This window comes from Panthera leo, chromosome E2 (assembly GCF_018350215.1).
Source record: "Panthera leo isolate Ple1 chromosome E2, P.leo_Ple1_pat1.1, whole genome shotgun sequence".
NCBI lineage: Eukaryota > Metazoa > Chordata > Mammalia > Carnivora > Felidae > Panthera > Panthera leo.
In genome coordinates this window covers 13534323-13548980 of record NC_056693.1, presented here as the reverse complement: position 1 = coordinate 13548980, position 14658 = coordinate 13534323, and the positions used below count along the sequence as shown (strand labels likewise).

The window sequence follows — 14658 nt, the reverse complement described above, 5'->3', positions numbered from 1 at the left end:
GCCCATCCATGATAGCTCTCGGTAGGTTTGAGTAAGCCATCTGAAACTTGTTCACTTCTTCAGAGCTCCCACAGTGCTAATCTTTGCCAACAGTAGCTCTTAACAGACACTTGCTGTCTGAGGGCTCGCAACCCTCCGCAGAACTTTCCTTGGAATGGGTTTAGTCTGACCATCATACTTCTTTAGGGTGATCAGCACGCTGCATGACAAACAGCACTTCTAGAAGAATCTGGTCAGCTTCATCAGGAAGTGCTGGCTCTCCAGCAGCACCATGGCTCAGCATAAGGCCCAAGAAATTCCTGGTTTACATTTAAAAACATTGTTTCTTTATTTATTTTGAGAGAGAGAGTGAGAGAGAGCCCAGGAGAGGGGCAGAAAGAGGGAGGGAGAGACAGAGTCCCAAGCAGGCTCCAGGCTGTCAGCAGAGATCCCAATGCGGGGCTCAAACTCCCGCACCGCGAGATCATGACCTGAGCCAAAGTCAGCTGCTTCGCTGATTGAGCCACACAGGTGCCCCTGATTTACATTTTTGTAAAAGATCATCTCTGCCGGGTGGAGAACAGACCTTAGGCAGTAAGGGTGGAAGTGGGGGCCAGCCAAGAGGCTACCGCAGTAGTCCAAGCAAGAGGTGAATGGAGACAGGAGCAGGGATGGGGCAATGGAAAATGGTGAGAAGTGCTCAGATTATGAGTCTGTTTTGAAGGTTGAGACAATAGCTCAGGAAACTAAAAGGATGGGAAGGCCAATTACGGAGACAGGGAGACTGGGAAAGTGATAGATTTGAAAGGGCAAGTGCGGCGGGCTGAAGAGAGCCCCCCACTCCACACGCACCCCTCCAAAATTCATGCCCTGATCCCTGGAACTTGTGAATCTGTTATTTTATATGGTAAAAGGAAGGCACGATTAAGTTAAGAATCTTGAGACAGGGCGATTATTCTGGATGATCAAGATGGGCCCAATGCAATGACAAGGGTCCTGTTAGCTAGAAGGCAGGGGGTCAGTCAGTAGGAGATGTGACGGTGGATGCAAGAGTGATTCAAAGAAGCCAAGGAATGTGGTGGCTTCTGGAAGCTGGGAAAGCCTAGGAAATGGATTCTCCCCTAGAGCCTCCAGAAGGAGCCCAGCCTTGTGGACCCATTTTAGACTTCTGGCCCGCAGAACTACACTAACTGTGCGTTGGTTTACGCCACAAAGTGGTACTTTGTTACAGCGGCAGCAGGAAACTAACACAACAGGGTAGGTCCCAGTTGAGAGCTGTGTTGACCATATTCACCTTGAGACGCCTGAGATGTCTAGGTGGAGATGCTGAGTAGGCGTCTGGAGCTCAGTATGGAGGTCAGACTGGGGTCTGAGACCTGGGAGCCATGGGTGTGCAGGTGGAATTCAAACCCCGGGCCTGAGAGAGGGACTCTAGCAGAGGGAGGCCCACACCCCAGTCTTTTCCATGGCAGGGCCCACGCTGATAGCGATGGACTCTGTGGGCAAGTCAGGGATCAGCAGCGCCCACTGCTCAGCTGTGGGCCAGCAGCCTGGACCCTGTGGCACCTCAGCTGAGGCATCGTGGCCTGGAAGCCACCCCTGGCTCCTCAGGCACACTAACTGGAAAGCCCTGGGGTGGCCCAAGTGGGGAAGACAAGGTCCAAGCCGGAGAATGCAGAGGAAGTGTGGAGGCTGAGGAGGAGCAGTGGGAGGGACACAGGAGGGGATGGGACAGATGAGGCCAGGCATCCACTGACCACAGCACCCACGAGGGGTTAGGCCTGAGAAGGGCTCAAGAAGGGTGGGGGTTTTGGCATCCGCCAGAGGGGGTGTGGCTGGGCCCTTGTGAGCAGAGCTGAGGTTAGACTTTAGAAGGAAGAAAACCCCCATGAGGCTGCCAGTTCTTACCAGAGAGTGGACTTTGGAATTATGTCCCAGGCACCTGCTCCCCCCATCCCCCGCTCTTTGCTCCCTTCCCCCCCCCCCCCTTCCCCTACCAGCTCCTCAGGGGACTGGGTCAATCTGGACCTCGTCACTTTCTGCTCCTGGCTGCCACTACTCAGAGACTATGGAACTGTGGAGGCAACTGAGGCAGGCGGGACTGGTGCCCTCAGGACTGGGCCCACTTCCCCGCGCCCTGAGGGCCCCCCCGCCAGTGAGGAGAGCTGGCCAGACCCTCTTGTTCCCAGGAGTAGACACTGCAGGTGCCAGGGAGAGTCTGCTGTGGATCTTGGAGGAGCTGGTGAGTGAGGGGTTTGGAAGGGCAAGAGATGGGGGCAGGTGGGGGTGGGGACGGAGAACTCCTGGGTGAATGGGAATGAATAAAATTGCAAAGGGGCCAGAGATTGAAGGGCAGAAATTAATAGACAAGAAAAAAAAAAAAAAAAAGGAATTAAGAGACAAGAATAGAGAAACAAGCAGAGAGAGAGAGACAGAGACAAAGAAAGACCCAAAGAGTGAGAGTCAGGAGTAGAGAGAGACTGAGACACAGAGACTCAGAAAAAGAGAGACAGAGATAGAAAGCAGAGATTGAGAGCAACAGAGACAGAGACTCAAATTAAATCTGAGACAGAGAGATGGAGACAGGCAAAGGCAGGGGCAGAGAAATAGAGACAGACAGAAAGGGATATGGAAAGACATAGAGACAGACAAGGGGGGGACAGAGAACAAATTCAGGTAACAAAAGAAAGACACACAATAAGGGAGGCACAAAGATTCAGAGACACACAGAGAGACAGTGAAGGATAATGAAATAGAGACAAAGACAGGGGGAGACAGAGGCAGAGATCCAGAGACCCTGGGAGAAGCAGGCTGGCAGTCAGGATCCAGGACACCGGGAGGACCCCGCCCAGGTGCTGCAGGCCTGGATTGTTAAAGAAAAGCTTACTTGTGACTTGTATTAAAGACGGTAAAGTGATAGGTGTAGGGACCACTTCAGTGGGGGAGAGATGAGGGCTCAGCTCTGAACACAGTAGGGGCAAGTGGAAATTTCTAGTGAAGGAGCGAGTGGGGGTCAGTGGATGGAAAATCTAAGTGAAAGCATCAGGGGGAAGAGGGGCATCTGGCTCCACCTAGCGACTAACTGGATTCTTGCTGGAGACAGGCCAGGGAGATGAGACGTGAGCTGGGCAAGGGATGGGGCGCGAGGAACCAGATCAGATATCGGGAGTGATCAGTCGGGAGATTCTTGGTAAAACTGGATTTACGAGGAAACGCACAGATAGGCCCAGAGAGGGTTTAGGAGCTTAGCTGAACTTTGGTCAAACAAAGAATCTTCTCCAGGACTCCAGCAGGTGGGGGGGGGGGGCACGCTGACCCCCCTGCCCTCCGGGGCGGGGTGCCCATGACTTCCCCTTCCCACTGGCAGGGGCGCCTCCGCCAAGTGGACGTCCAGCTGCTGGGCCAGCTGTGCAGCCTGGGGCTGGAGATGGGGGCTCTGCGGGAGGACCTGGTCACCTTCCTGGAAGAGGAGGAGAGCCTCGTGGAGGAAGAGGAGGACGAGGAAGAGCCCGAGGGGAAGCAGGAGGAGGGACACTTGGGGGTCTCCTTCTCAGCCCCAGGCCACCAACTCCCGGACTTTGAGATGACGATCTGAGACCCTGCCAGGTGCTTCTGATTGACACACGAACGAGATGCAAATTTATGCAAAGGAGGGGGGATTTGCGGGTCAACTCAACCTGCCGACACAGATTTGGAATCAACACCTGTTCCTTAAGCAAATACATTCTCTGAAGCAAATACAATCTCTGCACAGAGATTGAGGGGCTGGCCCGGGACTGTGTTTGCAGGCGAGGTGGGAGGTTTGCAGAGAAACTGTAGGTGTATTTGCAGGTGGGTTGCAGGGGAGACGTGGGTCTTTGCAAACAGGATGGAGATGCTGGCAGGTGGGCAAGGCTGCCCAGTATGGCGCCCCCCCCCCCCCACAAGTGGCTGTTGAAACATGGCTGGTCTGAAGTGAGGTGCGTGGGACACGGAAGGCTTCCTATGATCAAAAGAATATTTAAGACATTTCAACAATCTAAAAATTTTGTTGAGATGCTATTTTCTGCATAATGGGATAAATAAACATATTACTAAAATTAGTTTCTCCTGTGTATTTGAAAATTTTTTTAATGTGGTAAAATGTATATAATGAGTTACCATTTTAGCCAAATTATTTTTTATTAAAAAAATTTTTTTTAACGTTTATTTATTTTTGACAGAGAGAGAGAGAGACAGAGCATGAGCCGGGGAGGAGCAGAGAGAAAGGGAGACACAGACTCTGAAGCAGGCTCCAGGCTCTGAGCTGTCAGCACAGAGCCTGACGTGGGGCTTGAACTCACAGACCTCGGGATCATGAACTGAGCCGAAGGTGGACGCTCAACTGACTGAACCACCCAGACACCCCCCAATTTTTTTTAAATGATTATTTATTTTTGAGGGAGAGAGAAGAGAGAGTCAGAGCACGAGCAGGGGAGGGGCAGAGAAAGGGAGACACAGAATCCAAAGCAGGCTCCAGGTTCTGAGCTGTCAGCACAGAGCCCGATGTGGGGTTAGAACTCATGAACCGTGAGATCATGACCTTGAGCCGAAGTCGGGCGCTTCACCCAGACGCCGCTGTCAGAATCTCCTTCCTTTTTGTGGCTGAATAATATTCCATTGTAGAAACACGCCACATTTTGTTTATCCACATTTCTGTCAATGGGCTCTTGGATTGTTTCCACCCTTTGGCAACTGTGAATAGCATTGCTGTGAACGAGGATGTGCAAATATCTGTTCAAGTCCCTGCTGTCGATTCTTTTGGGGATATACCCAGAAATGGAATTGCTGGATCCTGTGGTAATTCCGTGTTCGAGTTTTCTGAGGAACCTGCAGACTGTTCTGCACAGCAGCTGCACCATTTGACGTCCCCACCAGCCATGTGCGAGGGTTCCAACTTCTTTCCATCCTCACCAATGCTTATTTTCTTTTTCTTTTCATCCTAATGGATGGGAGGTGGTATCTCATTATGGTTTTGATTTGTGTTTCCCTAATGATTAATGATTTTGAGCATCTTTTCGTGTGCTTGTCTGTTTTACATTTATTTATTTATTTATGTAGTTAGAGCCTGTGTGAGGGGAGGGGAGGGGCAGAAGGAGGGAAAGACTCTTATGCAGACTCCACAGCCACCATGGAGACTGGCTGCAGGCTCCATCTCATGCCTGTGAAATCATGACCTGGGTGGAAATCAAGGCTTGGGACACTTAACCGACTGAGCCACCCAGGTACCCCCTTTATTATTTTTTTAAAATATTGTTTTAGTTTTTATTTATTTTTGAGAGAGGGTGAGGGGAGGGTCGGAGAGAGGGAGACACAGAATCCTAAGCGGGCTCCAGGCTCTGAGCTGTCAGCACAGAGCCCGATGTGGGGCTCGAACTCACAGACTGCAAGATCATGACCTGGTTGGATGCTCAACCGACTGAGCCACCCAGGTGCCCCTATTTTTTTTTTAAAGATTTTATTTTTCAGTAGCCTCTACACCCAATGTGGGGCTTGAAGCTCCAACCCTGAGATCATGAGTCACCTGCTCCACTGATGAGCCAGCCAGGTGCTCCTTTTTACATTTTTATTTTTTCAAGTTTATTTATTTTGAGAGAGACAGAGACAGTGTGAGTGGGAGAGGGGCAGAGAGAGAGAGAGGGAGAGAATGAGAATCCCAAGCCGGCTGTGCACGGTCAGCACAGAGCCCAATGCGGGACTCGAACTCACAAGCCGAGAGATCATGACCTGAGCTGAAATCAAGAGTCAGACGCTCAACCGACTGAACCACCCAGGGGCCTCACATTTTTACATATATTTTTTAAAATTTTTATTTATTTTTGAGGGGGGGGGAGGGGCAGAGAGAGAAGGAGACACAGAATCCGAAGAAGGCTCCAGGGTCTGAGCTGTCAGCACAGAGCCTGACGTGGGGCTCAAACTCACAAACCGCAAGATCATGACCTGAGCCGAAGTCGGACGCTCAACCCACTGAGCCACGCAGGCGCCCCACCTATTTACATTTTTAAATATGACGGCTAGAAAGTTGAAAATCACGATCAAATCTCCCGTTTTTTTACTACATGTCACTATTTCAGACGTTCGTTAAATGGAATGTGGGTGTGAGCACATGGGCAGCGAGGGTTTCTAGGTGTTTCAGAGCTCCACCTGCAGGAGGCAGATATCTGTGGATGGCGGCCGAGGAGAGAAGTCCCCCTTGCTCATGTCCCTATTCCTGAGGTCTACGTTTGCAGAAAGGATGCCTATGTCAGCAGTGGGAGGGCTCCCGCCTAAGTAGAGACATCTCTTCAGGGGAGACATTTGGATGCTCATAAGATCATTACTCCCGGCGAAGACAAACACACGCTCACGTTTTTGTAATTCTTCATCAAACCACTTTCTAGTTGGGAGTGAGGATGTTCCCAGAGAAGTGATATGTTGGCGGAAGAGGTGCTGAGTCCCTGTCCGTGGGGATTTCCTCCTTAGAAAAACCTGCTGCTTTTTGTCCAGGGGAGTCCTGCAAGACTGGGAAGGGGGGAGGTACAGGGAGATTAAGGGGTTCAGGCTCCATCCCCAAACTGATCCTTCTTTGCCAACCTTAGCCAGGTCTGCGGCTGCGGGGAAATCTGCCGTGGGGGTGGGGGGAGAGCATTGAAAGTCAGACCCCAGCACCCAGGGAAGGAGAAAGACACCCCAAGAGCATACAAAGGAGCAGAGTTCCTCTCCCTCATGAGATACTCTAGAGAGAGGCTGAGGACAGTCTGGGGTCTCTCGAAAGCTCTGTCCAGGCTGTGCGAGTCAGATGACTCAGATCACCAAAAGCTGGAAGAGGAAAGAAACGGAATCTCTCCTAGACTCTCTGGGGGGAATGTGGTCCTGCTGATACTTTGATTTTGGATTCCTGGCCCCCAGAACTGTTGCAGAACAAACTTCCTCTTGTTTGAAGCTACCAAGTGTGTGGTAATTTGTTATGGCAGCCACAAGCTGCCAAACTAATGCAGTGCCCCCTCCGAGGCAAGAAGACCACCCCCCCAATAGAAACAGGGAGATATGTCTTCCCAGCACTAGCTCCCTAATCCCTCAGATCCTGTGGGGCCCTGAGGAGATGCCTAATGCCTACGGCTGTCACATCCCCAGCACCCACCCCCACCACGCCCCCGCCACTGCATTCCCCATCCTGTTCTTGGCTTGAGCCCATTGTGCACAAGGACAGTCACTAACTCTATCATCCCTCCTGGATTCAGACACAGGCACCTTCTGTGCAAAAGGGCCTCCCTCACCCCTGGGCCCTGGTATCTGCTGGAAGAACAGGACCCGGGTTCAGAGTGAGGAGCTCCTATTGTCACCTCCAGTGGGGATCGGCTAGGGGATGGTTTTTACAGCCTTTTTTTTTTTTTTAATGTATATAATTTATTGTCAAATTGGCTTACATACAACACCCAGTGCTTATCCCAACAAGTGCCCTCCTCAATGCCCATCACCCATTTTCCCTTCTCCCCCACCCCCCCATCCACCCTCAGTTTGTTCTCTGTATTTAAAAGTCTCTTGTGGTTTGCCTACCTCCCTCTCTGTATCTATTTTTTCCCTTTCCCTTCCCCCATGGTCTTCTGTTAAGTGTCTCAAGATCCACATATGAATGAAAACATATGATATCTGTCCTTCTCTGACTTATTTCACTCAGCATAATACCTTCCAGTTTCATCCACATTGCTGCAAATGGCACGATTTCATTCTTTCTCATTGCCAAGTAGTATTCCATTGTATATATAAACCACATCTTCTTTATCCATTCATCAGTTGATGGACATGTAGGCTCTTCCCATAATTTGGCTATTGTTGAAAGCGCTGCTATAAACATTGGGGTACACGTGCCCCTATGCATCAGCACTCCTGTGTCCCTTGGGTAAATTCCTAGTATTGCTATTGCTGGGTCATAGGGTAGATCTATTTTTAATTTTTTGAGGAACCTCCACACTGTTTTCCAAAACAGCTGCACCAGTTTGCATTCCCACCAACAGTGCCAGAGGTTTCCCGTTTCTCCACATCCTCACCAGCATCTGTTGTTTCCTGATTTGTTATTTTAGCCACTCTGACCAGTGTGAGGTGGTATCTCGGTGTGGCTTTGATTTGTATTTCTCTGATGATGAGTGATGTTGATCATCTTTTCATGTGTCTGTTGGCCATCTGGATGTCTTCTTTGGAAAAGTGTCTATTCATGTCTTCTGCCCATTTCTTCACCGGATTATTTGTTTTTCAGGTGTTGAGTTTGGTAAGTTCTTTATAGATTTTGGATACTAGCCCTTTGTCTGATATGTCGTTTGCAAATATCTTTTCCCATTCCATCAGTTGCCTTTCAGTTTCGTTGATTGTTTCCTTTGCAGTGCAGAAGCTTTTTATCTTGATGAGGTCCCAGTAGTTCATTTTTGCTTTTAATTCCCTTGCCTTTGGAGATGTGTCGAGTAAGAAATTGCTGTGTACAGCCTCTTTTTTGAGGGTAATTACAGATTTTTATATAGTCAATGTGTTTCATTGATTCTTTTGATGCTGGAATCATCTCCAATTTGGTCATTGATTGGGCCAGAGCAAAATGTCAGGTGACATTTTCAAAAGAAAGAAAATTCTCCCATGGGGGAATAAGACAGTCAGGTCTCACCATTTCTGTAGGCTTTTTTTTATATCTAGAGTTGATGTGGAATTCATATGGAGGATGAGCACAGCCATTTGCCCTGTGAGGCAGGGCTGGCTTCACAGGTTAGCAATCTGTGCAATCACACACTTAGAAGGGCCTGAACTGTCTCTAAAACTCTGCTTTTGGCATCCTGAGATTACTAATTAGTTTTGAACAAGAAGTCCTGCATTTTCACTTTGTGTTGCATCCTGCCATTTATGTAGGTGGTTGCCCAAGGAGTGACCATGGATTGATGGGCTCTTGTAAGAAGACAGGTTGAGGCACCAGGGGCTGCAATATGTACTGTAGCCACCAGAGGGCGGCAGCACCCCAAGGTAACCTGGGGAGATGGGAAGGCGCACCAACATTTTGCCTTTTTCTTCTCTGTGTCCTTGTTGGTCTCTAAATGTCCCCCCCCCCCCCCCCCCGCCCTTCTCTGTAGCTCTCAGCGGAATGTTTTCCAGCCCGAAGGTACTTTAGAGATACACATTTTTAAAAATTTGTTTTTAAATTTTACTTTAGAGAGAGTGTAAGTGGGAGAGAGGGGCAGAGGGAGAGAGAGAGACTCTCTCAGACTTGGGGCTCGAACCCACATTCTTAGGATCATGACCAGAGCTGAAGTCAAGAATCGGATGCTCAACCGACCAGGCCGCCCAAGCACACCAGAATACACATTTACAATTTCACAATCCAAGGTGGGAAGCAGGGTGATCACAACTGTCTGACTCAAATATGAATAGCATTAAATAGATATAATAAGGTCTGTGCTAAACTTTGGTCTTAGGATAGTACTGCAGAGACGGGGAAGGGAAAAGTGTGTGTGTCATGGTGATGGGGAAGAAAGTACTTGAGTTCCCATTTTCTAAGAGGGAACTCTTAGATTTTTAAGTGAAAAATCACTAAGTAGCCTCAGAGCATGTTGAGCAGAGATGACTGGGGTTCCATCCAGGGGAGCTGGTGCTGTTCCAGGGAGATCTACCCAGCATGGCCCCTGACAGAGAAGTCAGGTCTTTTCTGGGATCACCTTGAGACAGAACACACAGCAACACAGGGCTTATGAGGGCAATGTCTAGCATGGTCAGCAATACAAGAAAGAACATCTGATGGCAGGGAGCCAGAACTGTTGTGCTCACAGTGTGAATATCAGGACTAGAATAAAAATTGCCTTGTTCGAGCTGCAGTGGGATTGTGTAACAAATCCAGATGTCCCTGGGGTTGTAGGCCATCCACATCAGAATGATATCTCTGTTCTGGCCAAGCCTTACCCACCTGATTAAGATTCGTCCAAGAAGCCCAAACTTCTTAGGTCTTTGTCCATATGACATATGATGGGGACTGACCTTTTTCTCTATCTCTCACTGTTTTTTGAGTTAGGGGGATGGAATTAGAAACTCATGGGGCACCTGGGTGGCTCAGTCGGTTAAGCGTCCGACTTCAGCTCGGGTCACGATCTCACGGTCCGTGAGTTCGAGCCCCACGTCGGGCTCTGTACAGACAGCACAGAGCCTGGAGCCTACTTTGGATTCTGTGTCTCCCTCTCTCTCTGACCCTCCCCCGTTCGTGCTCTGTCTCTCTCTGTCTCAAAAATAAATAAACATTAAAAAATAAAATAAAATAAAATAAAAAAATAAAAAATAAAAACCCAACTCATAATCCTTGTTTGATTCATGACCCAGTATCATCACCAGTCTGTCAATGCCTGCCATCCTTTTTTACAGAAGTATTACTTATTTAATATTTTACTTATATATTTGGAGGCAGGCTCAAGTTGTAGCTTCCAGAAAGATCTCCATGTTGGGATTAGAGATAGAGATTGCTAGGGAAGCTGTTGCTACTTCCTGGAGAGAAAAACTGGAAAATCATGACTCTTTATTGGCCTCAGGCCACAGCACCTCTACAGCCTCTCAGTAGCAACAAGATTGGGAACCACTGGCTCCATTGGCCTGAGTGCCTGGAGGCACAATGTGCATCTCACAACCCACTCTGCTTTTCCACATCACACACGTATGGCTCTGCTGTCAGTCAGTCTGGGAATTGATGTCTATAGCTTGTCAGGCTTTGATGGGCTTTCCAAGGGGATTGGAGGAGAATGAGATAAGTCAATCTGGGCATCTCTCCTAGGCCTCACTGGGGCATCTCCACAATGGAGACCCAAGACCTTCATTCCTCCCTCCTCCCAGCCTGACCCTCCCCAGGTCTTCCTCTTCTCAGTCAAGGTCAAGAGCATCCTTCAGGTGCTCAGTTCAGGAAACTTGGCATTACCTTTGATGCCTCCATTCCATCACCAAACCTGAGATCTGTCCACAAAATATAAATAGAATCCAAACCACCATCATTCCTAAGTAAGGGTATTGTGACAGTCTCCTGACTGGTCTTCCCGTTGTCTCCTTGGGTACACTGTCCTGTACACCAATCTCCCCACTTAGGATCTCTGTTTCTCAGGGATGATTTCCTTCAAAACCCCAGGTCATTCTTCTTCTGTTCTAAGCCCTCCTGCTGTTCACATCTCAATCACACCAAAACCCAAAGTCCTCCCACAGCCCACAGGCCCTACATTGATGATACCTAGGGTGAGGATGGCCTGCTAGAAGACAAGAGTTTCTACCAGAAAGTCAATCAGCTCAACACTTTGGTTGAGAAAGTCTTGCAATGAAGAAAATGTCAGCTGAAAGAAACAGGGCACTTAGTGATGTGGCCCATCTACTGTGTGGCCCAAGCTCCTGAGCTCCTTGCAGATGACTCTTTGAGTGGCCCTGCCCCATCCACCCTGTTCCTGTCCTTCCTTCCCAAGCCATCGTACTCACCCGTGTGTTCCAGCCACAGTGGTTTCCTGACCCTTCCTCCACATTCAAGCCAGCTCCTGCCCCCGGGCATAGGTGCTTCTTGGAATAATCTTCGTGCAGGGATTTACATTACTGCTTCCTCCCTCTCTTCAGGTCTCATTCAGATGTCACCTCACCATGGTAGATTTCACTGAGCATCTTAGGGAAAGATCCCCTTGTGATACTCTCACTCATTCTCCTTCACCCTATTTTGTTTTCTGTTAGATGACCTAGAAGACAGAAATACTGCTTTTTTATATCTTTTCTTCCAGGTTTATTGAGTATAGTTGACAGTCAATATCGTCTCAGTCCAGGTGCACAACATCCTGATGTGATATATGTACATATTGTGAAATGATCTCCGCAAGAAGTGGAGCAAACCTGCACCACCTCACAGAGTTACAAACTTTTCTCTTAGTAACTTTCAAATGTGTAAGATGGTATTGTTAACTATAGTCACCATGCTGTACATTATGTCTGCAGGACCTACTTATCCGGAGGATTTTATCTTGTTACCACCTTTCCTCCTCCCCACCACCCCTGCCTCTCAGGCAAGGTAGCTATAAACTGTTCTCTTTAAGATTCCACATATAAGCGAGATAGTACAGTATCTGTCTTTCTGTGACTGACTGCTGCCACTCAGCACAGTGCCCTCAAGGTCCTTCCATGTTGTGGCAGATGGCAAGAGTTCCTTCTTATTTATGGCTGAATAATATTCCATTGTATAAGGTCCCACCTTTTCTTTATGCATTTAACACTTGATGGGCTTTTGCGTTGTTTCCCTGTCTTGGCTGTTGTGAATAAGGCTGCAGTCAACATGGGGGCTCAGATATTGTTTTGAAATAGTGATTTCATTTCTTTTGGAGAGACACCCAGAAGTGGAATTGTTACATCAGAAGGTAGTTCTATTTCTAATTTTTGGAGGACTCTCCATATTGTTTTCTACAGTGGTTGCACCAGTGCACATTCTGACCAACACTGCACAAGGCCTTCTTTTCCTCCACATTCTCCATATCACTTGCTCTCTCTTGTCTTTAGATACTGGCCACTCTAACTGTGGGGTGATTTTATTGGGGTTTTGGTTCGGTTTCCTGATGACTAATGATGTTGAGCACCTTTTAATGTACCTGTTGGCTAGCTGTATGTCTCCTTTGAGAAAATGCCTATTCAGCTGCTCTGCCCATATGAATAAGATCATTTGGGGGGTTAATTGCTTATGAGACATGTGGTTTGCAAATATTTTCTCCCATTTGGTAGGTCGCCTTTTCATTTTGTTGATTGTTTCTTTTTTTTGCAGAAGCTTTTTATTTATTTATTTTAATGTTTTTGAAGTACGTTTCACATCCAGAGCCCAACAGAGGCTCGAACTCATGACCCAGAGATCAAGACCTGACCTGAGCTGTGATCAAGAGTTGGACACTTTGCTGACTGAGCCACCCAGGTGCCCGTGCTGTGCAGAAGTTTTTAGTTTGTTGCTGTTGAACTTGCTTATTTTTTCTTTTTTTAATGTTTATATATTTTTATTTTGAAAGAGAGAGAGAGAGAGAATGAGGGAGGAGCAGAGAGAGAGGGAGGAGAGAATCCCAAGCAGGCTCTGCACCATCAGTGCAGAGCCTGATGAGGGGCTCGATCCCATGAACTGTGAGATCATGACCTGAGCTGAAATCAAGATTTGGATGCTTACCCAACTGAGCCACTCTGCACCCCCCACACTTGTTTATTTATCCTTTAACTGTTGATGCTTTTGGTGTGAAGTCCAAAAACTTATCACCAAGTCTGATGTCAAGGAGCTCACTGCCTTTGTTTTTTTCTTTCTTCTTCTTTTTTTAAGTTTATTTATTTATTTGAGAGAGACAGATAGTGCAAGTGGGGAAGGGGCAGAGAGTGGGGAGAGAGAGAATCCCCAGCAGGCTCCATGCTGCCAGCACAGAGCCCCACCCAGGGAGGGAACCTACAAAACTGTGGGATCATGACTCAGATGAAAACAAGAGTTGGACACTCAACCGACTGAGCCACCCAGGTGCCCCTGCCTGTGTTTTTTTTTTCTACTGGTTTTGTAGTTTGAGGTCTTACATTCAAGATTGTAATCTGATTTGAGTGAATGTTTGTCCACGGTGTAGCTAGTGGTCTAGTTTCATTCTTCTGGATGTGGCCGTCCAGTTTTCCTAACACCACTTATTGGAGAGATGGCCCTGTCTCTACTTTATATTCTTAGCTGCTTTACCATTAACTAATTAATTTCAAACATTAACCCATTGCCCTTTTAGGACATACTTTTTCCACCACAAGTTGGTTTGAGGTGAAACCACTCAGATTGAGAAACTGTGTAAGAAGCCAATCGTGCTCAAATTAGAGAAGCTGTAGACTTTTCACACTCAAGATGATGTAGCACCCTCCTGTTACAGCCACACGTCAAAGAGCGGACAATATTGGAGCAGTTGCTCCAAGAGACTGAAAACACCATCAGGATCTGGCCCTTTCATCTTTTTTTTTTACATTTATTTATTTTTGAGAGACAGAGAGAGACAGAGCACAAGTGGGGAGGGGCAGAGAGAGAAGGAGACACAGAATCTGAAGCAGGCTCCAGGCTCTGAGCTGACAGCACAGAGTCTGACGTGGGGCCCGAACTCACAAACCCCAAGATCATGACCTGAGCCGAAGTCAGACACTTAACCAACTGAGCCACCCAGGCACCCCATGAGAGGCTGATGTTTAAATGCTTCCTTTTGATGATGAGGCAAAAGAGCCAGAACAATGCAGGCTGCCCATCCCCAGGTGAGCCTCAGGAGAGATGTTCCCACTAGGTGGTTGTTCCCCTCACACCCTGTCCCCTCCATGGTCTCTCCTGAGCCAGGGTCCTTCCTCTGGGACTTCAGATTCATCACATCCCTGCACCCCTGCCCATGTGTACCTGGCAGGTGTCTCAGCCCACCAGCAGGCAGGGATGCTGGGGCTTTGTGGACCCAAGCTGCAAAGGCTCCTAGATAAAGGGAAGGTCAGTTTAACAAGCCCAGGGCTACTGAGCCCAGTGTGGGCCCCACAGCCCAGGGCTGCGTGAGGGTCAAAAATGGAGAAGAAATCCAGTGTCTTAATGTGATTCCCTAAGGTAGCTTGAATCCAGAATGATGGCAGTCCCAAGAGCACCATCTGGCTCTCTGGGGTAAGGATGGGTGATTTTCCAAGATCAGTTGCTCT

The 14658-nt window shown here is 48.2% G+C and overlaps 2 protein-coding genes across 3 annotated transcripts in view; one reads left to right on the top strand and one right to left on the bottom strand.

Moving 5' to 3' along the window:
- Nucleotides 1–14658, bottom strand: part of DMAC2 (distal membrane arm assembly component 2) — a 57305-nt gene that overhangs the window by 6894 nt on the left and 35753 nt on the right. For both annotated transcript variants that reach the window (XM_042917642.1, XM_042917641.1), the window contains exon 4: nt 11446–11693. The gene's annotated coding sequence lies outside the window, so the exon portion shown is untranslated. The remainder of the gene's footprint in view (nt 1–11445; nt 11694–14658) is intronic.
- ERICH4 (glutamate rich 4) lies at nt 2034–3626 on the top strand. The gene is made up of 2 exons (XM_042917643.1): nt 2034–2221; nt 3347–3626. Exons 1-2 carry the CDS (start codon nt 2048–2050, stop codon nt 3572–3574), a joined length of 402 nt encoding a protein of 133 aa, XP_042773577.1. The 5' UTR covers nt 2034–2047; the 3' UTR covers nt 3575–3626.

Coding starts and splice junctions, on each gene's coding strand:
- ERICH4 (XM_042917643.1), top strand. CDS start 2,048: ATGGAACTGTGGAGGCAACTGAGGCAGGCGGGACTGGTGCCCTCAGGA. Junction 2,222..3,346: donor TGTGGATCTTGGAGGAGCTG/GTGAGTGAGGGG, acceptor TCCCACTGGCAG/GGGCGCCTCCGCCAAGTGGA.